Source organism: Microtus ochrogaster, chromosome 7 (genome assembly GCF_000317375.1).
Source record: "Microtus ochrogaster isolate Prairie Vole_2 chromosome 7, MicOch1.0, whole genome shotgun sequence".
NCBI lineage: Eukaryota > Metazoa > Chordata > Mammalia > Rodentia > Cricetidae > Microtus > Microtus ochrogaster.
In genome coordinates this window covers 5,604,934-5,627,067 of record NC_022014.1, presented here as the reverse complement: position 1 = coordinate 5,627,067, position 22,134 = coordinate 5,604,934, and the positions used below count along the sequence as shown (strand labels likewise).

Here is a 22,134-nt window from a genome sequence, read left to right as displayed (position 1 = left end):
TGTGGGCACTCAGACAAGCAGGCTCAGGACATCCCAGTTCCCAGCCTCTCAGGAGGTCCTTGTCCCCAGTAGGGGGCCCTGATGGCTCAGTGCTGTCGCTTGTTTCCCTGCAGAGCACACAGGCCCACGAGAACAACAAAGATACCCGGCTGGCCTGGACAGGCATGCAGGAGCATCTTGTATCCACCGGATTCAACCAGGTAGTGTTTCCTCCAGCATCCTGGGCACTGCCAGCCAGGAACTTGTCTAGTGCTTTAGGCTCCTGCTTCCTGAAGGTTGGGTGAGGCCATTGGGAGGTGGGTGCAGACAGCCAGTTAGAGGCCTGTCCATATACGGCCTGGCTGTGCAGCTGGGTCTTGGGCCCCCAGGGAATTGAGGGCTTTAGAAAACTGGCAGATTCCATTTGCAGTAGCTAAGCTTGACCCTAGGAGCCATGGTGGCCCCACAGGGACCAGAGTCCATGGAGGGAAACGCCCCTTGTCCCTTGTCACCCAAAGGTTCTTAAAGGGGCAGAACAGGACATGAAAACCCAAACTCCCCCCTCCCTGTCATGACTCCCTGCTGCTCTGGGGCAGGGGACCATGCCAGGCTGCACCCTTACACACTGGGTTCCAGGAGCAGGGAGAATCCTCTGAGCCTCCCTCCGACTTCCCCACAGATGCGGGAAAGAGAAGTGAAGCTCTGGGACACCCGCCGCCTCAGCAACGCCTTGGCCTCCGCCACCTTGGACACCTCGCCTGGGTAGGAGCTTTAACATGATGGGAGCTGGGAGCCAAGAGTTTGGAAGGTGTTCACACTGGCCACTGGGACAGCCCTGTCATTGAGGCTGGCTGATCACTCGAGTGTGACCAATGCTGAGCCTGGGCTGCATCTGGGCCCAGCACCCCAGCTCTACCAGCAGGGGATGCTGAGGCTGTCTGAAATGGGCCAATGAATGAACTTGTCCTATCCTCTTGGGGCCCTGTCAGAAAAGTAGGCCCCTGGTCATGGGGACACTTCACTGCCTAGGGGTTCGTTCAAGTGTTTTTGAATTTAGGGGAGGAGCTATGACTTTGAAAATGTGTCATTGGGGTATAGGTGACAGAAATGGGCTTGCTTTGGCTATGGAGGTTTTCATGAAGCTGAGGGCCCAGGGATACTTGAGGTTGTGGTAGGAAGGTAAACACCGATGAGTATGAGCTGATGGGGCAGATGGCTGTGTTTGGAGGTGTGTAGCAGGCACAGGGGGCCTGGAGTCCCCTCAAGTTGATATAGGAAGTTTGCTTGGGACCTGCCACACATATGTCCTCAGCTACCCTTGGAGAGCAAAGGATAATGGCTACTCCTTCCATTCCTACCTCCCAGAGGTATGTGGAAGAAAGTTTATGGATATGCCTGGTGGGATCCCTGGCCAGGGCAAGCAGCTCTTGGTCTGTAATGGCGTATAATCAGTCACTAGCAAGCTGGCTCTTCAGATAAACAGTCTATTCAATCTGCACAGCCATCATGAATAGCTAAGGAGGCTCCAAGAGGATCAGAGACTGCCAGGCATGGCTGTAGGGAAGGAGGGAGGAACTTGGACCCTGCTCTGAAGCTGATTACTGATGGAAGGACTGATGGGGAACCCTCGGGGTAAGTTGACTGGGGAGTACTGGAGACAGGAAAGGTCCCTGGTCCTTGGCTATCATCCAGCCTCTCCTAGAATATTTCAGAACTAAAGACTCTGAATCACAGTGGGGCGAGGGTTATCAAAGGTTCAGAAACAAGAGCATCATATTAGGGGTCAGGGAATGCTGGGAAGTCGTATTCTTTAGACCGGCAGAGGATGAGGTGTGGTCAGGGCAATAGACACTCTGCATCTCACCCTTTACTGTCAGGGAGAGGCTGAGATACTTCGTTTGTTTGTTTGTGAGGCAGGGTTTCTCTGTGTAGCCCTGGCTGTCCTAGAACTCTCTTTGTAGACCTGGCTGGCCTCGAATTCAGAGATCTGCCTCCCTCTGCCTCCTGAATGCTGGGGTTAAAGGCATTCACCATCATGCCCGACTTGGCAATATCTATTTTATAGATGAGGAAGGCAAAGCTGAGGCATATTCAGGGTCAGGGACTTGGTCTCAAGAGAGGTATCATCAGGATGGCACTGCCCTGGGGGAGACAGAGGTGCTGGGCTTTGGAGCTCCACAACTAGCATTTATCTTGTGTCCCCAGGCCTGGCACTGTCTTAGCATCTTATCTCCAGACTGAGGTGGTGCAGGTGTGAAGGGCACTTGGCACCATCAGTCAGGTATTTTTCACCGAGCACTTCCAGCCAATCAGGCTCCACTCTCAGTGGTAGCGATACTAAGTATCCCCTCCCCTGCAGGGCATCTCCTGCCAGGCATTAGGATAGCCCCTGGAAGAGTTAACCATGCCCAGACCCCATGGTGCCACTGGCCAGGGCTGACCCTGTAATTACGGCAGTTAAGAATAGCCTCGAAGGACCCACGAGGACTGGAATTTGTCAAATCACTCCCAGATGGGCCGTCAGCCCAGCATTCCTCCCCACAGTCCCCCAGCCCTGGCCTATGCCCTGGCAAGCCGACACCCTTGGCAAGGGAACTAGGACTCTTCAGTCTCCACAAAGCTGGTGGACATTGATGCATGCCAGTAACTAGGCTGCTGAGAGAGGTGGCAGGTCCCCGTGTCCTCACAGGCATACTGGAAAGCAGACCCCCGCCCCGCCCCTGCTGTGATTGAAGATGGAGAGTGCAGAGAGTGCCAGCTCTGGGCGCAGCCCCGTCACTGCCACCCTTGATCTCTCTGTTAGAGTTTCCATCTTGGTTTAGGCAGAACAGTGTGTGCTCACAAGAGCTAGAGGGCCCCAGGGTCAGGTACATCCCTCCCCATCCTCCTCTCCTGGGCCTTTGTCATGGTTCCCATCTCTGTCCATTCCTTGTCATTTTGGAGTGTCTATAGGGCTGCCTGCCACAGTGCAGAGGGCAGAATGTCGCCAGTCTCCCGCAGGGTGTGCTCATTGGGCTTTCCAGTACTTCCCGTGTGCCCGATCCCAGGTTCAGCACAGGCTGGAGGTGCCAGCTACTGAAGAGCGCTATGGTAGAGGGCCATGCATGCCTCGTCTCTTGCTCCTGGATGTACTGAGAGGCTGGGTGTTAAGATGGTACGAACGGTGAGGGTGAACTGCAGGTCCTTCCCTTCATAGCAGCAGGGTGAAAGCCCTCCCTGTGGTTGTCACCTCTCTCTGCACCAGGAAGCAGGTGTTGGGATCCCACCCGTCTTGCATCTGTGAGCTATTACTGCTGTTCCCCATGGGTGCCTCTCCTCCTCTCAAGGAGACTGTTAGCCTTGGAATGGGAGCTTATGAAGCTCTAGGAACGGTGCTTCCAATGAAAAGACCCCACACTTCACAGCTGTCTAGCTTGACTTGACCTGGGCCCCGCTAAGGATGGGATCTGGATACCTTTCCTGAGGGCCTCTTCCCCTTTCTCTAGGCCTCACCACCCCACCCTGCCATCCCTCTAGGCCAGGTTTGCTTTACAAAAAAAACCATTTACTCAGCAGTTGCCATACTTCAGCAGTGGCCACAGGCCCACAAAGGCCCCTTTGATGGGGCTGGCGAAAGGGACAGGCCTCACCACGCCTGCTGTCCTAATAGAACCCAGGCCTACAGGAAATCCACCTGGGCTGCTGCCGCCACCACTGCAGCCTCTGTAGAAAGAGGCCACACCCAGGCCCGATGCTCCCACCTACTGCCCCACATGACCCGTCCACCTCCTCCCTCCGCCAGAGCCCTCAGCAGCCACTAATTGAATCCAGAGCCTCTTGTAGCTGAGACTGACTTGATGCTGACATCAACACCCCAAACCACAGGGCCTGTTCCCCAGGCCTGGCTGGGCCTCCTCCTCCCCTCCAGGGTGAGACTTCATACCAGGGCCATGACCCACGGAAGACAGATTGGCACTGGGGGCCTGTGAATGGCTTGCTTCTGCTTTTGCTGGGCCCTTCCATTCCCCCAGGGCCCAGCTCCTCTTTGTCCTACAGGTAACAGGTAATGATGCCATGTGTCCCTCAGTTTCCCGAGCTGCCCATCTCAGTCCAGGCCACAGCGGTTCCTTGAATGTAGTCTTGCTGCCCTACAGCCTGTAGTCTTCCTAGAAAATATTCCTTCTTGGGGTTCCAGAATCGCTGGGCATATCCCCAGGGCAGGAAGTGAAAGAATACTCAGGGCCACCAAATTCTGTACCATCTACAAGCCAGACAGCCCTTTGGCCCTGTCCCTGCTGCTAATGCTCTGTTCTGGCCTCCCCTTTCTGTCTGGCAAGCTTCTTGCCTTGGTGACTCCTGTACAGTGTTGACAGCAGGAAGGAGCTGGGGCCACACATACCTGGCTGGCCCAGGATTCTGCGGTAGAGACTAGAAGCCACCTGTCCCAGGCTCCCCATCATTAGGCTCTAGAATAAGGAAGCTCTAGGCTGTTTTCCCTATTGAAAGCAGGGGTAGTCTGCCCTTCACAGCACCCAAGGAGGATGTGACCTCCCTTTGAGTCCCTCTGTGTCCTGTGTTTGCTGTGAGACCCTTCCAGCCTTATACACAGACCCTGTGGCTCCTGCTGGCAGGAGACTGGGGCTAGCTAGGGTAAGCTGCCCTACCTAGTCCAGTTCCCTGTCCCACCCAGGTGAAGGTACTTACCAGGGCCCATGGTTGGCACATTCTAATTGTGGAAGCTCTCAGCAGCGGCCCTGGCAAACCCATGCCTGACGTATGGCCAGTGACATAAGTGTCCACAGAACACATAGCTCATGCACCCCAAGCCCAACCAGAGACAGTCAATCTGTTTCGTTTTTTATTTTTTTTACAAAAGGCCTTCATATCATCAATAGTCTTACAAAAACCAAAGTCCTTGTCACTGAGTTTGAAAAAACACTTTCCCAGCATAAACGGGAAATGAACTTTTATAAATACATTTAAAAAAAAAACAACAAAACAAAACAATAGAAGCAAATCCACTTGTGCCCAGAGCACCTTCCTTTCCAGTTTCAAGTGTTCCCGCACTTTTGGGGCCAAGGCCACAGCCATAGTGCCTTCCCCATCTACTACTTTTGGGGGATTCCTTCACTGGTCACCAGAGTCCATGTTGGGAAGCCCAACATGCCTAGCCATGTTACCAGCACATGGCAGGACTCACACCCCAGGGCTGCACACTGCAGCAGACAGCAGGTGCCTGTTTTGGACATACTGATGGCTATGATGGTTCGTCTGGGCCATAGCAACTCACAAATGAGATCCAGGCCAGAGAGGGTCGGGGACAGGTCCCACAGCGCCGCCGTCATGCATGTGCCTGGTGATGCATATCGAGAACTTGCTTGTGTGGCAGCAGTGGGGGGAGGGTGACTAAAAGCCTGGCTGCTCTATCGGTCCCAGCTCAGATGTAGTGCTTACCGGGGAGGGCCCCCTGAAGGCTGGGCCCTGGGTAGCCCATAAGGGGCACCTCACATTCAGGACCTCCCGACAGGGCCTCCCCACCTCCCTCTGTTGCTTTAGAGCTTGACTCCAAGGGAGTTTTCACCCCCTCTAGTTCCAGGGGCCCGGTCCCCGGTCCCACCTGCCCTTTGTCTTGAGCTGTAGCTGTTGCCCGCCCCCGCCGCACACAGTAGGCTGCTCCCGCAGCAGCCAGCACAGCTAGAAGCACAGCGGCCAAGGCAGGTGCAATAAGGAGGGGCAGATTGCCCTCACGGGCCTGGGTCACTGGGGCATGGTTGGAGCGGACAGCCTGGGGAGTGTTGGCCTCCCCACAGGCCTCCTCACCTTCAGGTATCCGCCCGGCTCCCATGGGTGTGACACAGATAGAATAGGTGGCATTGGGCCGCAGCTGGGTGACTGTGTACTCTGCAAGTGAAGCAGGCAGCCGTAGGGTCACCAGGCGCTTGTCAGGGCCAGACAAGTTACGGTAGGTGAGGCGGAGGCTCCGGAGCTGTACAGTGTTGCCCTGCAAGTAGCGCTGCAGCCCCACACGCAGAGAGGTGGGGCTCACTGGCTCGATGCTGAGGGGTAGGGGCCGAGGGGGCCTTGGAGTGTCTGGTATGGAGCTAGGCTTCATCCCTTGCCCCACTGGACTCTCACAGTACAGACCAATGAAGCCCTCGGGGCACAGGCACTCCCGGTGATGTTTTGCTCCTACGCGGCAGGTACCACCATTCAGGCAGGTGGATGCTGGGCAGTCCTGGGGCTGAGAAGCAGACCTCATGGTTGGTGGGGCAGTGGATGGTGAGGTGGATGCCTGGGTAGTTGGTTCTGTGGGGTTGGGCCATGTGGGAGCTTGGCTAGAAGGTGAAGGCTCGGGCTCCCTGATAGTAGGCCTTATGGTGGGTATGGTGGCTGTGGTAGTGGTGACTGGGCAGCCAAAATCTGTATAGTCCAGATCCAGGAGCAGTCGGCCAGCATTCTTGGGTGGAAAGTGACAACGTGTCTCTTCAGGGCTGGCCAGCACAACATGGCTCTCACGCACCCAAGGCCCAAACCAGCTCAAGGGACATAAGCAGTTGAAGGGGTTTCGGGCAGCTGCTAAGAGGCGCAGGCGGGGAAAAAGATTTGAGAGGTCACTGGGCAGGGCCTGCAGGCTCAGGTTGCTCACGTCCAATTCCTGTAGGGCGGTCAGGCCAGCCAGGTCCTCAGGCCGGACATGGGCAATGCGGGTGTTACCAGCTAGCCGAAGGCGTGTCAGGCCACGCAGGCCTTGGATCACAGATGGCATGTGCTCCAGCTGGTTGTCAGAAATATCCAGGTCATGGAGGTTGCGCAGGCGGCCAAAAAGCCCCTCATCCAGCTGCCGCAGCCCTAGGCCAGCCAACCTCAGTGCCTCCACATTGGCAGTATCCAGTATTCCAGCTTCCAGGGCCGGGATATTGTTGTAGCTGAGGTCAAGCAGCAGTAGGCGGGGCAAGTGCAGTGGGGGCAGCACCTGAAGCTCATTGTCCTGCAACTTGAGCTCCAGGAGGTGGTCAAGCGCATCAAAGGCTCCAGGCTGGATGTGGCGAATGCGATTCTTGCCCAGGTAGAGGCGTTCAAGGCGGCGCAGGCCCCGGAAGGTCTCATTGGAGATCTCGTGCAGTTTGTTGGCAGTTAGGTCTAGGTTACTGAGGTTAACCAGTGGCCGAAAGATGCCACCAGGCAGGCTTGTGATCTGGTTCTGTGACAAGTCGAGGAGCTGCAAGCCAGGGAGGCCAGCGAAGCTGCCCACATCAAGTGTGGTGATGCCGTTCTCGAAGACGTACAGGCCCACTGTGTCAGGTGGCACGTCTCGGGGCACTGTGCTTCCCTGGCGGGCAGTACAGAACACTGTCTGTGGCTGGTTGCACTGGCAGCCTGATGGGCAGCCCCGTACTCCAGACTCCAGGAGCAGCAGGAACAGCAGGAGAGGTGGCAGGCAGCTCCTGGGGTGCATCTTCTGTTCCTAGGAGCAAAGAGTTTATGAGTCAGGGCCGAGGGCCGCCACATCATGAAGGCCAGAGGGGAATTCACCGCTCCCCACCCTCAAATGCAGCAGAGCCCAGAACTTGTGAGTCAGGTCCCTAGTGTCCCTGACCAGTTCCTGGCTCATTTCTGGCATCCTTCCCTCAGTGATCATATCTTTATGGTGTTGGTTGTCACTAATGAGCATCCATGTAGAGGCCAGCTAGGCTAGTGCAGGGACCAACAGCTACTAACAACACAGCTTTCCCTTCCTGAACCCAGGCCCCTCTAGCTGGCTGCTTGGTCAGGGAAGGAGGACTGTGGATCCTGAAGCCACTCCCTGTAGATCTGGAGAGACAGGATGGCAGTCAGCCCGGGCGCGTAAGCAGAGAAGCTGGCTGTTGGGGCCGCTGGCCCCTGCAAAACACTCTTGCGTCCCTCCCTTCTCTGAGTGAGGAAAGACCGCAGCAGGAAAACTTCACATGGAAACTATGGGATCCGTGTTTTTCCACTTGTGCTCTCGGACCTGCCCAGGATGGGGGCTGTGGGCCGCCAGGATGTGGCCAGGATGAGGTTCCTAGAAGAGGGTAGAGGCTGACTGGCAGCCCTTGCTTGGCAAGTGTCCTTGTCTAGGGGAAAGGGATGGCTAAATGAATAGATTTACTTGTCAGTGTATCAGAGCATGAACTGGAGATGAGGAGCCCCATGGTTCAGGTGAGGGACAGACAGTGTTATATAGTGGCCCGTGACAGTGCTAAGATGAGGAACCCCATGGTTCAGGTGAGGGACAGACAGTGTTATATAGTGGCCCGTGACAGTGCTAAGCTAGACAAGTACATCAGGTCAACTCCACAGATGGTTGGGGGTTCTGCTCTGGGCCAGACCCCTAGAAATGAAGAACAGCACTGTCCCCCAGAAGTGACAGCGCCCCAACCTTTCCACGTGCCGGTATTTGCTCAACACACTGCCGCCTCAGCTCCCCAGTGGCCAGTTTAGATGGGAGCTTCTGTCCCTGCAGAGTCACACAGGGAAGGGACTTTTGGAGGCACCAGTGAGTCTGAGCTGGAACCCAGGGCTTGAGTAGTGCCAGTATGACAGGGTCTGCCCGGGGACAGGCCCTTTCCTGTCTTAGCAAGACATCAGAGGTGGCACTCCCATCTTGTCCTGGGGTGAAAGGCCAGCAGCTTGTTCATTTCTTTCAGGCTCCTAAGCCTGAGGGCCCCACCCAGGCAGTCCTCACCCTGGGTGCCCCAGAGGCCTGAACCTTGCCTGGGATACCAAGTTGCCCCCAGGCGGGCAGCCCTGCTTAGTGGCTGACAATTCCCTGCCATCCCAGGTACCTGCTGCTCATACAAGGACCTTTTGTGCTAGAGCTGGGGCTTCCCTTCCCCCACAGGTGGCCCCAGCAGGTAACAAGACCCTCACCCAGCCTGCCTTCACCACTCCCCCATCTGTGGGCTCCCTTTTCCCAAAGCACAAGGGCTCCTGGTACGTGAAAGGGAAGAAGACAGACTTACCCAGAACAGGTAAATTAGATGCCTGGAGCCTAATGCCAGCTCATAGGCCTACCTTCAGTGCCGGGAGCATTTAGATAGGGCCCATTCTGAGAGTCAACTGAAACAAAGTGCCAGAACCTCGAGGACCTGATCCTACCAGCACCATAGGGCTGTGCACTTAGTGACCTCAAACGCTGTTAGCTGCACCCCTAACTCCCTTACCCCATAGGACCTGTTCCACCCACCGTGACTCAGAAACTTGGGAGGATGGCTGGTTTGGCCTGGCTTCCAGATAGGGACTTCAAATGAACTCCGTCTACATCTCGCATCCATGTAGGGTACGACAGGCCTTCCCCTCAGTCACTCTTCTTAGTGGGGTCAGGCAGGAGGAGACCCTGCACGTGGCTGGTATGGCCACTCTGTTGAGTTGTCTCCCCACGGGTTTGTTCAAGGCTATGTTAAGAGCTCATCCAGACAGGCGGTCCTATGCTCAGTTGTCCAAGCTGTGAAGCCTCAATTGGCAGCAGCCTACTTCACACCTCACCTTCCCTGTATATCCTTGCTGTGAGGTGGGGGTGGGTGGGGGTGGGCTCCTTACTCTGCACTAGCAGCAGTTAAAGGGGAAGGGGTGAAGGATATGCACGTGTGTCTGATGACAGAATGGCCACTGGGCTGTCAGCTTGTAAACTGGACTGTCCATACAGGCTGGCAAGAGAGGACACTGAGTTAAATCAGCAGGGACCAGGGTCCTAGGCCACGAACGAAACAGGTCATAACTAATCCAATTCCCATTCCTCTAGGAGTCATGTTAAGTTTCTTTACTTGACTCCTGGCTTCACCCCTCCCAGCAAGGGGAGACTGAGGCAAAAGATGGTGCTACAGCTGTGGAAAATTCCAGCTTGCAAGCTACAGTCTGCAAGCTGGGGAGCTCTGTCATGGCTCTGAGAACAGCGTGAACAGTTCTTGAAGGGAATCTGGATAGGGTGGGAAAAGGGTGAAACCGTTTGGAGCAGCAGAAGACAGGCTTGGCCTCAGGCCCGAGTTCTGCTGAAAAGATTCCCGAGTCCTTTCTTTCTGATTTATTTATTTACTTATTTATTTTTGTTTGGTTGTTTGGTTGGTTGTTTGGTTTTTCAAGGCAGGGTCTTACTGTGTAGCTCTGGCTGTCCTGGAACTCACTATATAGACCAGCCTGGCCTCAAACTCACAGACTCCTCCTGCCTCCACCTCCCAGGTATTAGGAGTAAAGGTATGCAGCACCACAACCAGCTGAGTCCCCTGACTAAGTTCTACCTTTCACCTACATGACTGTTAAGGGCAGCCCTATGGACTTCTTTTTTTTTATGCTGATTTTATTTTTATTTATTTTGGCTTTTTGAAACAGGGTTTCTTTGTGTAACAGCCCTGGCTATCCTGGAACTCTTGTTGTAGACCAGGCTGGCCTTGAACTCAGAGATCCTCAGGCTGCCTGACTCTTGGTTTTAAACAGGAAGTGCTTTCTTTTTTTTTTCTTTCTTGCGTGTAAGGTTGTTTTGTCTGCATGTATGTATGTGCGGTGCCAGTGGAGGCAAGAAGCGGCTGTTGGACCCTTGGAACTGGAGTTTGCGAGTGGTTGGTGGTTGTTGGAGTTACAAGTGATGGGTGTTGGGAATCAAATCTGGGCCCTCTAGAAGAGCATCTCTCCAGCCTCAAACAGGGAGTTCTGAAGACATTAGCTTGTCTGGGCCTGGGTCCTAGTGCCTGGAGTATGTATGTGTGGGGTGGGTGGCTTCACTAGAGTGGCTGTTGCCCTGTGCTTTCAACATCACAGGTCGCTCTGACAGCCTTTGTTTGGTATCTGATCCTTGTGGGGAGAATTCTAGAGTAGCCCTCGGCTTTAGGGGTCAGAGGGTCAGACCTCCTCCTGGATTCCTCACCTACACTGGCCTGACTCTACCACAGCCTGGTGGACAGAGGCAGGAAGGCCTGGCTCTCCACCTCAGCATGCATTGGAGCTGGTCACAAGACCTTCCCAAAGCACTTGCATATGGTCAGGAAACATTAACCACTGAGGGTGGCTACCTATAAGCCAGGAGTCCTGGCTTCCTCATTAGCAGGACCCTCTGTACCACCTGCATGCTAGAGCCCCCCTGGCCCAGGTTAAGGCCACCTGACCAGGCATCCCTCTACTCTCAATAGGAAAGTGAGGGTGGGTCCTTAGTTCTATAAAGGAATTTAGGGGTAAGCTGTCCTTTGGCCCAGCCTCCTGAAGCACATGACCTCCAGGAGGGGCTCTGTGAGTAAGGACAACTAAGGGCATTGGTCATCTAACTCTCGAGGGCCCAGAATGCCCTCCACACCCAAGTGTGTGACACACTGTGGGCACCCACCCATACACATGCCTGAGGTTAGGCAGGGACAGGAGAGTGGGTGGGGTAGAACCCAGGCATTTGGTGAGCACATCAGCCCTGGAGCTGGTGCATCTCCCTGATGCTAAGACAGGCCGTGTGCCCAGCAGGGTGGAGAGGACAATTCAGACAGAGCCCACCCCTCCTTGCACACTTACCCTGATAGGATAGACTCTGCAAGTCTGACTCTCAGCTCTGGGCTCCCAGCCTCTGCCTCCTGGTGCTGGCCTGAATGGGCTCTACTCTGCTCGCCAGGCCTGGCAGCAACCCAGCCCCAGGAGGCTGCCAATACCCCCCCCAGCCCCCTCCCGCAGGCGGGACTGTGCCGGCGGCCAGAATGGCTGGCTCCAGTTTCGCTGACGTGTCCGAAGCAGTTCTGGGCCCCGGTTTGGTCCATCCCATCTCCCCTTCTCTAGAACACAGCAGTCCTGGCCCAACAGAGAAGATGGGCTGAGGGTCTCTATTATTTCTCACACAGAAAGTGGGGGAGGAGGCTTAGCTCAGGCTTGTGATTAATCAGGGGATCCCAAGCCAGTACTGTTCACTCGGCTTTGTGACCTCATCCCGACTCCCTGCCCTCTGTGGCTCCCATCTTTGCCCTAACTCAAAGGGCTTTTGCATTCCAGCTACAGGTTAGGATTACCTAGGAAGTTCCCTGGGCCACGTTCATCTTTTAAAACAAGTCAGTTAAATAAGCAGCCCTGCTGGGAGGAAAGTTCTCTGGCGGGTCTTCTGCCCAGAAAACATGGATGAACTGCAGAAAGGCCATGAGGACATCAGCCTAGCTGCTGTGTCTGTCCAGGAAAGGATTCTGGGCCTTGGAACAGGTGTGGCCAGGGTGGCTTGTCCTTCTCCAGGTGTGTGTCTTAAGTAGCCCTGTGGGTGACCTGGCTGCTGCCAGACCTGTCAGCCAGAGCAGATAACTCAGTGACTAAGATCAGTCTCTGGCTCAGGCGAACCCTTGGGGTGACAGGTTGAGTCATCTTAGGAGAGGTGCCACTTGTAGGGCAGGAACACCTGTGGGCCCAGGAGCTATGTGGTGGCTGTGGCCCAACTAGAAGTGGGCCAGTAGAATGCCACTGTCAGCACGCGGCAGGTGTGATGCCACTGGGGCTCGGCCTCCTACTGCCCTGTCCCTGCCCAGGGCTTGGCGCCCACTGAATAAACTTTAACCCTTCAATTAACCCCGAATCTTCCAAAACACCTTAGTCACTGCAAGCTTCCTGGGCACGGGAGTCTCAGGGAGACAGGAAGAGAATGGTCTCAGAAGGGGCCTTATCCTACTCAAATTCACCGTGCCACTGTTCACAAGTCACTCAGCAATCTTAGATGAACCCTCAGCCATTGTATGGCACAAGAGGCCCCTTCTGGGGTCTATGAACTAGTCATTGACCCACAGTTCTACCCCCACAGCTGTCATTATTGACCAGTGGTTGAGGCTGAGTGCCAGCGAGGTTCCCAACCTTCCCCGGCTCCCTCAAAGCAAGCCAACTCCCTCCTTAATGAAATCTCTCAGGCAGCCTCCAGGAATGCCAGAGCCTTATTGCATTCCCCAGGAGTTGGCGTGCGTGGGGGGTGGGGGGGAGGCTGTCCCCAACCTTGAAGAAGAACTGGCCTCTTGCCTTCCCCCATCCCTACAAACTGAGGTGGCCTGAAGACTTCTCACACCCAGGGAGACTGGAATGAGGAAAAGCGGGGGAGGCCTGTGGCCTGGACAGCAGGCTGAGGGGTTGGGGAAAAGGCGCGCACACACACACACACACACACACACGCACACACGCACGCGCACACACACCCGGCTGACTTTGGAATGTGGAAACTGATAAAGGAAGGAGGTCCAGTCCTCCCCAACAAACGCAAAACACCAAAGCACCCCTCCAGGCCCTGCTGTGGGTCACGTGCACAGACACACACCCTCTGGCCACACTCCTCTGGGCCTGTGTGCATGTGTGTACATACACACCTCTCTCTCCTTTCCCAAGAACACACAAATTCCACAGCAGTGAGGGGAGCCGGTTTTCTTGGCAACATGACTGGCCCTGGGCTCCACAGCTCTGGGAGGGGCTCTGAGGGTGGCTGAAGGGAGCTCTGTGAGGGATGGCTGATTCCCTTCACCTAAGATTAGGACCTGTCACTGGTCAAGAATGGCTTTCGGCACATAGCGAAAAGAACTGTCTGCCTGGGCTGGGGAGGGGAGGGCTACTTTCCTGTTCTTAGAAGCTATGCAGCACTACGAGGGTTCACTCACAAACCGTGGCTCTTGTCTGGGACTTACCCCAACTAACCCAGGGCTGGGGATATCTGGAATGAAGTGAGAACCAACCGAGGGCTATCTGCCTGGCTGTCTCTCATCTGCATAGGTCTCGGCAGTGTCTGGGGGCTCCTGTGCTCACCTCTTCCGCCACTTCTAGAGGGTGGCATCCAAACCCCTGGGACTCCAGCCCTCCACCCCAGAGATCTCAAGTGGCAACTGTCTGGTGTGCAGCTCCAAAGTTTGGGGGCGGGGTAGGGACATGCCCTGCTTGCCCCTCTCCCCGGGCTGGCACTGGCACATGTGCTCCTAGGTTCTTTCCTCTCTGGATGGGAGATGCTAGATAATGGTCTGGAGGGAATCCAGCAGGGCTGCTCATTACCAGAGCCCTCTTCCTGCCTCTGACACTCTGTTTACAGAAGTTCCTCAGGGGCTGATTCCCCTGGGAGAGGACAGTAAACTCTAGAGACTGCCCTCCCTCCCATCCCCCACCTGCCTGCCCCAGCTCTATGGGGCTATGCTAACAGCTGGGTCCATACTGGCCTTCATTGCCCATACCAATGGAGCCCCTCACAAAACTCCAGCCCACCCACATCTTTGCTTTCCCAGCACCCAAAATCTAGCCTAGGGAGAAGGGACCTTTTACATTTTGGCCTGTCCTCTTCCCTGAGGGCTCTTGGCTCAGACAGGGAAGAAGGCGGTCATGGTGTCTCTTCTGTCTCTTCCTCTCACCTACCATTAATGCATAGAGCAAGGGGCTCCTGGACCCCGTGGTTTCTTCTACCCTGCAGCTCCACTCCCTGAGATCCAATGGGTGAAAGCAGCCAGCGACCCTGGTGTGGTAATCGTTAACTAATGGGGGTGAGGTGGTGTGGTTGGCACCAATCAGCTGGCCTGCCTGACCACAGGGAACCTCAGCCGTCTTCTGGCCCCAGAGCTGAGACCCGGGGACACAAAGGACTAGACTGGCTATAGGCCATTGGGTTTGCAGCCCAAGCAAAGCCCAGTCCCTGGGAGAGATGAGATGCTGATACTGGGGCACTAAAGGTTCTGGTCAAAGTCCATCCCTCACCTGGGGGCACAGCTATCGGTCTCCCCACCCCCATCCCTCTCCTGGGCTGCCTGAATATTTGTGGGCCCCAGTCCTGCCATGTGTGACAAGGCCCAGAGGACCCCAGGCGACCAATCTGCGCAGGGGCACCAGTCTGTCTGACCCCATGAGGGAAAAGTAACCAGACTACGGCTGGTCCATCCCCCTAAAGGAGGTTTGATTCATAAAACTGGTCACGCCAGAGGACCCAGCCGTGGGAGGAGGAAGCAAGGGAGGTGGGTGTTTATTTTGTCTACTCAGAGCCTCACGGGTAGGTGAGCCATGCACAAATGCATACCCTGGCTCTCCAGAGGGTCAAGGGAGGTCCTGGGCCCACTCAGAGAACGGGAGACAAGTGAACGTGCCTGCTCAAGTAATCGCCGAGGCCAGAGGAAGGCCCTCGCTCCCGCAATCGCAGTTCCACAGGGGAATGTGTGTGCTAGTGTACAGGACGAGTGTGATCAGCCCTGCCTGGCGCCCCCGCCCTTGTCCCTAGACACTCACCGGGAGGCGGCAGCCGAGGGAGTCGGGCGGTGCGACCCACCGCCTCAGTGGGGCCTCAGACCTTCGCCTCCGGCCGGTCCCGAAGGGTCCGGAGTCCCGGGGTCCGGAGGCTGCGGCGTCCGCGTCTCCCAGCCCCGGGATCCGGCTCCGACTTCGAAGTTGGCTCGTAGGAGGCTGGTCTCTCCTTAAGATATGGGGGGTGGGACCATCTCCACTGAGGGCGGGGCTCCTTCTCATTGGCCAAGGCGGGGTTTGGCCGAACCTGCACACACCCCTCCGCGGAGCCGGTCGTTGCACGGAGCAGGCCTAATCTGTACCTAGATATCTCTGAACCCCTGTGTGGAGAGATTTTATTAGGCTGGTTTAAGTCAATCCTTAGTTTTCTGTGTGACATTGGACTGGGTCTTGCTTTTCAGTTGAAAAAAAAGATAGTGACATGAATTTATGTGAACCTCAGGGGTCAGTGAAGATCTGGAGAAGCCGAGGATAGGATAGTAAGGCCAGCCCGGGTGAGGGCTTAGTCCCCATGACCAGCCCAGTCTGCCAAAGCTCAGGATTTTTCATGCAAATCTAGATTTTTAGGTGTAATCTCTCAATGTGTTATTGTTGGTAGCTAATCCCAATTTCAAAAGCTAGAAAGGCCACACGAAGTGCTTCCGAGAGCCTCTTGTGTAAAATCTCTTAGGCTGGATTTGGGATCCTTGTGGCCATGACAGCATCCCTGATCACCTTCCCAGTCTGAACTGAAAGTCTGCGACCTAGAAACAGATGCCCACTCAAACCCCGCCAGGGACTGGGAGTTCAACTTGAAGACCACAATAAGTTTGGGGTAGAAGGTGGACAGTAGGAGGGACCTAGGTGTTTGTTGACAGTGGCTCTTGAGCAGGAGGGGCTGGTGCCAAGGGCTAGTTCAGAAAAATCCCCTGGCTTGTAGGATTCCAGGAAAACGATCATTTCCCTCCTCCCCCATGGTCTGTGGTTAAGATCATGCCTCAGAGCCTTTGGAGACCCAGCTCAGCTTCCAGATTTCACCGCTGTACCCCCTCTGTGCCTGGCCTGTAGCCAAGCCCTTTGGTTGAGTCACATTGGCTGGAGACTTGTCTGCCCTCTGCAGGATTCCAGCACCAGAAATGAAGGTGGTCTGGGTCTTGTTATCAGGAGCTAAGCAGGGTCCCTGTGTTGTAAATGCAGAACATCAGCGCACGCACACACACACAAACACCACTTGAAGTGTCTCATTTGGTCTGTGTGGCAGGTTTGAAACTTTGAAGCCCTTGCCAGAATTGAAAAATCAGGTGGGTTTCACATTAAAATGGGGTTTCCTAGCCTGTCTTGAACAGGAAGTCTTCTGAGGTTGAGTGGCACTATCCCCTCTGGCCAGGCTCCTTGGTCAGTGCGTGTTGGGAGGCAGCTCTGGCATCCATATCCCTGAAGACTGAAGTAGGAGGATGGCAAATTCAAGGGCAGGCTGGATAACTGCATGAGACCTTTCTCAAATACAAGTCTGGGGATACATCTCAATAGTAAAGCACTTAGGATAAATAAGGCCCTAGATTCAATACCCAATGCCAGCAAAAAGGGGAAACACACAAGTGCGGTGTGACTTCTAGTCAAACTGTCCCCAAGCCCCTTCTCATGAGCCATCCTCCCGTGTATCCCAACTTGTCTAAACTCCCATTGTCAATCTCTGGATTCCACCCTTCAGAGACCCCCACAAAGGAAGAGAGTGGGATACCTTTGGCCCAGCCTGGGTGACAGTGACAGATCCATAGGACCTAGACTGCTTTTGATAAGGGGCATTGCCACACTGTCTGGGCTCATGGATGGAGAGGATACCAGAGGAGTTCGGAGATGCTTTCCCGCAGCAAGCCCACCCCTGTCCTTCCACAGGGCACCTATCAGAGCTTAGGGCATTACCTGACCAAAGTCACCTCTCACCATCTAGAAGGTGACACCATTTTCCTCAGTCTTCTGGTTAGGGATGGCTCCAGGCCTTGGACCCTCTCTGACTTTAGATTTAGGGTAGACTCTGGACTGATGTCAGGGTGAGAGCCCTCCAAGGTGGCAAGCCTAGAAACCATAGTAGCAGGAGATGTACTGCCACTATCTCCCTCCCCATTTGGCCTTCTGTCAAGTCAAGGTGAGCCTTCCGCATTCTGGACCCAGACACAACTTGGCTGTCTTCACAGGGCCTGGAGTCAGGCCCGTGCCAGCTGTTGGCTGTTAGTTCTGGGTGTTGTGACCCCATTTCCCTGCCCATCCTGAGCAGTGGGCAGCAGGATGCTCCCGCCTGGCAGAGATGTCCAAATGGTTCTGCCCAAGGCAAGGAGGACTGGCCTGACCTGTCAGTAGAGCCAACCCTGCCCTCTATGACTTCCTGTTGCTGCTACCCAGCACCTGAGTCAGGGGGCAGGGCGAGGGGCAGGGCAAGGGAGGCCTAGCCAGCCTTAAGGAGATAGTTTAGAGAGCTGGTAAACTTTCAGTGCCCCAGTGGACTTCACAGGGTTCTTGTCATGTTCTCTCCTGTGCAGTACAGCAGAAGGCCATAGAGACATCCCCCTGGCCCCCAGATCACTTGCTCCCCATCTCTGCTTCAGTCCTGTGTTCCATTGGTTCCTGATTTTCTCAGCCTTTTCTTTCTAATCTCTGTGACCCATCTCAGTGCCATCCTGCTCCTACCCTGCTTTGTCTAAAGCACACCACACACCTGGGCATGGTAGGACAGTTTGCCTAAGCATGTATAAGGCCCTGAATTCTGTCCCCAGTGTCACAAAACAAACAAAAAGTAACCACCACCTTCTAATTGTTTGTCACCTGCTTGGGACAGAACTCCTGATTCACTGAGCCCTGTTTCAACTGACTCCGCCTACCTGAGTCTCAGTCATCACCCTCATTGCCCGGGTCACCACACACATCACCTTCCCTACCTTCCAAAGCCTTAAACTCATACCTGCTACCAGCCCTTTGCACAGAATGCTCTTCTTGTCTGGAACACTATCCCCTGTGATATTTGACTTCTGCCTGGCACTAGAATTGAAGAAGCACCCCTCCCCAGTGGTCCAGCCAAGACCAACTAGCCCCGCCTAGTACTACACAACATCACTTCTTTCATGTGTTTAATTATGGGATTGTGTCTGCCTTGTGCACCAGGCAACTCTGTGCCTTGAGGGTTAGTATGGGGTCTGTAGCACCCTCCTTTATTCATACCAGCAGGTGAGCTGAGGACTGAGCACAGATTAGTTCCTTAAGGGAATGAAGAAATACTTATAATAAATGAGTGAGTAAAGCCATATGGAAGGTGCAAGAGCTCTAATGTCAACTCCAGTCTTTAGGTGACCCTGAGCCACCTACGCCTTATCCCTTACTTGCCTTCCGCTGTGGTTGGCAGGGGTCAGGCTGAGTGGAGACGGGCATCAGTGAGGCCAGCTCACCCGGCCATCCTGAGGTAATTAGGGCCTGCGTTACTCACAGGTTACCAACTTAGGGTTCTCCAAGAAAGTGTGGAGGCACTTGGGAGCCCCACCCAGCTCTCCACCCACTCTGTGGTTCCTGGAAGAACACTAGTAGTCAGGGGAGGAGGGAACTGGACAGCTGACCCAGAAGGGGACCACAAGAGGGATGGAACTCTGGGAGTGTGGCAGAGACCACGACCAGAAGCAAGTGATAAATTCTCACAGCCAGGCATGGTGGCGCTTGCCTTTAATCCCAGCACTTGGGAGGCAGAGGAGAAGGATCTCTGAGTTCAAGGCCAGCCTGGTCTACTTAGCAAGTTCCAGGACAGCCAGGGCTACACAGAGAAACCCTGTCTCAAGGAAAAAACACAGAAAAACAAGGCGAAAAGAAGGCTCTCAAGTTCTCCTGTTCTCCTGGGTACTTCTTCCCCAGTAGGAAGAACTGCAAGGTGGAGCTCTTGGGCCAGGGACCTGCATGTGAAGGCCCAGAGGAGGAGGCAGGAGTTCTTGGGCTGAAGTTGTAGTGTCAGGGGCTCCCAGCCCTCTGCATTCCCAGATACCACTCCTTCCCACCATGACCTCACCTCAGGAATGTCCTTCCTACTGGCCTGGGCTGTAGCTACCAGGACTCTAGGGAAGCCCAGCAGCTTCAGGGGCCCTTCTCCCCATTGCCTGGTCCATCTGGACACAGGGAGTTGGAGTCAGCATGGAGGGCTGTATGGGCCTCTAAAGTGTAGGCTGATGAGTGGGTGGTACCACCCCATCCCTGGAGTGGCTAGAGTGGACCCTACTGTGCCTAGGTTGCAGGGTCCCTGGTTGAGCATCTACCCCCTTAATCTCCTTGGCTGTGCTGGTCTCATTAGGTTGACTGAAGCATTCTCAGACATTATGTATATGTGAGCTTCTCATGAATGCCTGAGGCAGAGGTCAGGCTTGAGCTCCCAATGCCCAGGGCCATTGCAAGCTCTGCAGGGAAGCAAAACAGCTGAATTGTATGTGAGTGGGGGGGAGGGGCTTAGTATAGGGGCAACCAGGAGAAGAGTTTGAGGATTCTGGGGGCCAACCAGATGCAGCTAAAAGGATCAAGTTACTGGTACCTTCTAGGTCCCTGATCTGATGTCACAGGTTGTCAGCCTTCCTGCCATCCCTGATCTGCCATCTAGCCCACTGGCTCTCTCTCCCTAGGTCTCTGATACCCCTGCTGGATCCAGACTCCGGGCTATTGGTTCTGGCAGGAAAGGTGAGCAAAAAGCTGGATTGCCCCACCCACTGCCCTTCACGGGCACTACTGAGAATCTCGGCCCTGTGCTCTTTTCTTCCTTGCTGTGCCCTGAAAGAGCAACCGAAAACAGTGCAGCCCCGTCCTGTACCATTGTCCTCAGGAGGATAAGACCACATGCTGGCTTGCTGTTGGCATGCCATAAATGCCAATGTATATCCTGGGTGCTCACCACACAACGCAATGAGCAAGTGAGGGAAAGTCTGCCAAGGCACGGCTCAGCGCCCAGTAGGATCCAGGTTCCTAGGTGGTTGCTGCAGCCTACAGCCTATGGTCAGGTGGGACTTAGGCTCTGTGTGTTTCAGGGTGAGAATCAGCTGTCCTGCTACGAGGTGACGCCACAGCAGCCTGCGCTGAGCCCAGGTGAGTCCTTGCTCTCCCTCGCCACCCTGCCACCGGCTTTCTTCCCTCACTGACCTTCCCCTGTGGTGTCTTTGGCAGTGACCCAGTGTATTCTGGAGAGTGTACTGCGAGGAGCAGCCCTTGTCCCCCGGCGAGCACTGGCTGTCATGAGTTGTGAGGTGCTCCAAGTCCTGCAGCTGAGTGACACAGCCATCATACCCATCAGCCATCATGTACCCCGAAAAGTGAGAGGGGCCTGGACAAGGGATTGGGGACCTAGAGGATTTGGACCTTACTAACCGACTACCTGTCCCTCACCAGGCTGTGGAGTTCCATGAGGACCTGTTTCCTGACACAGCCGGCTCTGTGCCTGCTTCTGATGCCCATGCCTGGTGGGCTGGGGACAATCAGCAGGTAGGGCCAAGCCTGGCTCGTGCTCCTCCTCTTATCCCCTAGTCTCAGCAATGCTGGGGAAGTCACATTTGGTTCTCAACTTCATGTCCACCCCTCCAAGGGTCTCCTTCACCTCTGGCAGCATGTGCCCCTCTCAATGCTCTCCCCCCAGGTACAGAAGGTCAGCCTCAACCCAGCCTACCAGCCCCACCCCAGCTTCACTTCCTCCCTGGTGCCCACTATGGAACTGCCCTCGGACATGGCCCAGCCTGCAGAGACTCCCAGGGCTGACACAGACCCAAGTGTAAGTACCAGTTCACCTCCCCACAGCTAATAGGACACCACAGTAGGGTGGTGAAGCGGTTCTATTCACCTGCCAAATAGCCTTGATGATCCTCTTTAGCTGTCGGGCATGGCAGAGATGGAGGAGTGTTGCAGCACAGTAAAGAACTGAGCATCGTATTCTAAGCTGAGCAGGTGTTAAAGAAACAGGGCTGGTTGGGCAGTGGTGGTGCACACCTTTAATCCGAGCACTCAGGAGGCAGAAGCAGAGTGAGTTCTAGGACAGCCAGGGCTATACAGAGAGACCCCATCTTGAAAAGCAAACAAACAAACAAACAAACAAAAAGAAGCAGGATTGTTCTTGAAATGCTTGCAGCTGTAGCTCTTGACATAGTCTCCCAAAACTGGAAGGCAGGAGCAGCCACCCTTGTCCCCTTTTAATGCCACCTGACTCATAACTCAGCAGGGTCATGCCCAGCCTACTGTCCAGAAGCCCAGAGGAGCCCCGAGCAGTGGCCCAGGGAGTTGGCCAGCTGTCCTCTTTCTGCTTGGTTAGTACACCCAGGGACCACTGGCTGACCAAGTCCTTCCCTCTAGGAGGGCTTCTCTTCCCCTCCCAGCTCACTGATCTCACCCTCCACGCCATCCAGTCTGGGGCCTTCACTCTCCAGCACCAGCGGCATCGGTACCAGCCCCAGTCAGCGGTCACTCCAGAGTCTCCTGGGTAAGCTGCTCAGCGCAGGACGGACCCTGTCTGCCCCAGTTCTAGCCCCGACCCTGAGGGAGACCTTACATAGACTAACCCAGGCTCCTGCTGCTAGGACTACTGCTTCCCCGGCTGGAGAGGAACATGGGCAAGCTTTTTTGGACAAGTTGTATATGCCAACCCCACAGAGGCCTACTGGGCCCACACCAGGCTCCTCCCAGTGATGAGGACAGCAGGTGGCCAAGACTAGGCGCAGATGCACGGATGCAGTATCCTCACCGTTAACTGTGTCCCTACTACCCCCAGGCCCCAGTTCTAAGTTCCGCCATGCTCAGGGCACCGTCCTTCACCGAGACAGCCACATCACCAACCTTAAGGGACTCAACCTCACGACCCCTGGCGAGAGCGACGGCTTCTGCGCTAACCGACTGCGTGTGGCTGTGCCCCTGCTCAGCAGTGGCGGGCAGGTGGCTGTGCTTGAGGTAAGGGCCCCATGGCTGTGCCCCTGCTCAGCAGTGGCGGGCAGGTGG

The 22,134-nt window shown here is 55.2% G+C and overlaps 2 protein-coding genes across 2 annotated transcripts in view; one reads left to right on the top strand and one right to left on the bottom strand.

Annotated features, from left to right (window-relative positions):
- Positions 1-22,134, top strand: part of LOC101984360 (coronin-7) — a 61,520-nt gene that overhangs the window by 25,482 nt on the left and 13,904 nt on the right. The window contains exons 8-16 of the mRNA XM_013347033.2: positions 114-200; positions 659-741; positions 19,788-19,842; positions 20,187-20,244; positions 20,323-20,468; positions 20,545-20,637; positions 20,789-20,920; positions 21,496-21,622; positions 21,911-22,086. Coding sequence (XP_013202487.1) covers positions 114-200; positions 659-741; positions 19,788-19,842; positions 20,187-20,244; positions 20,323-20,468; positions 20,545-20,637; positions 20,789-20,920; positions 21,496-21,622; positions 21,911-22,086 — 957 coding nt within the window. The remainder of the gene's footprint in view (positions 1-113; positions 201-658; positions 742-19,787; positions 19,843-20,186; positions 20,245-20,322; positions 20,469-20,544; positions 20,638-20,788; positions 20,921-21,495; positions 21,623-21,910; positions 22,087-22,134) is intronic.
- On the bottom strand, positions 4,804-15,323 carry Vasn (vasorin). The gene is made up of 2 exons (XM_005349248.2): positions 15,151-15,323; positions 4,804-7,423 (listed from the first exon to the last, which is right to left on the bottom strand). Exon 2 carries the CDS (start codon positions 7,412-7,414, stop codon positions 5,396-5,398), a length of 2,019 nt encoding a protein of 672 aa, XP_005349305.1. The 5' UTR covers positions 7,415-7,423; positions 15,151-15,323; the 3' UTR covers positions 4,804-5,395.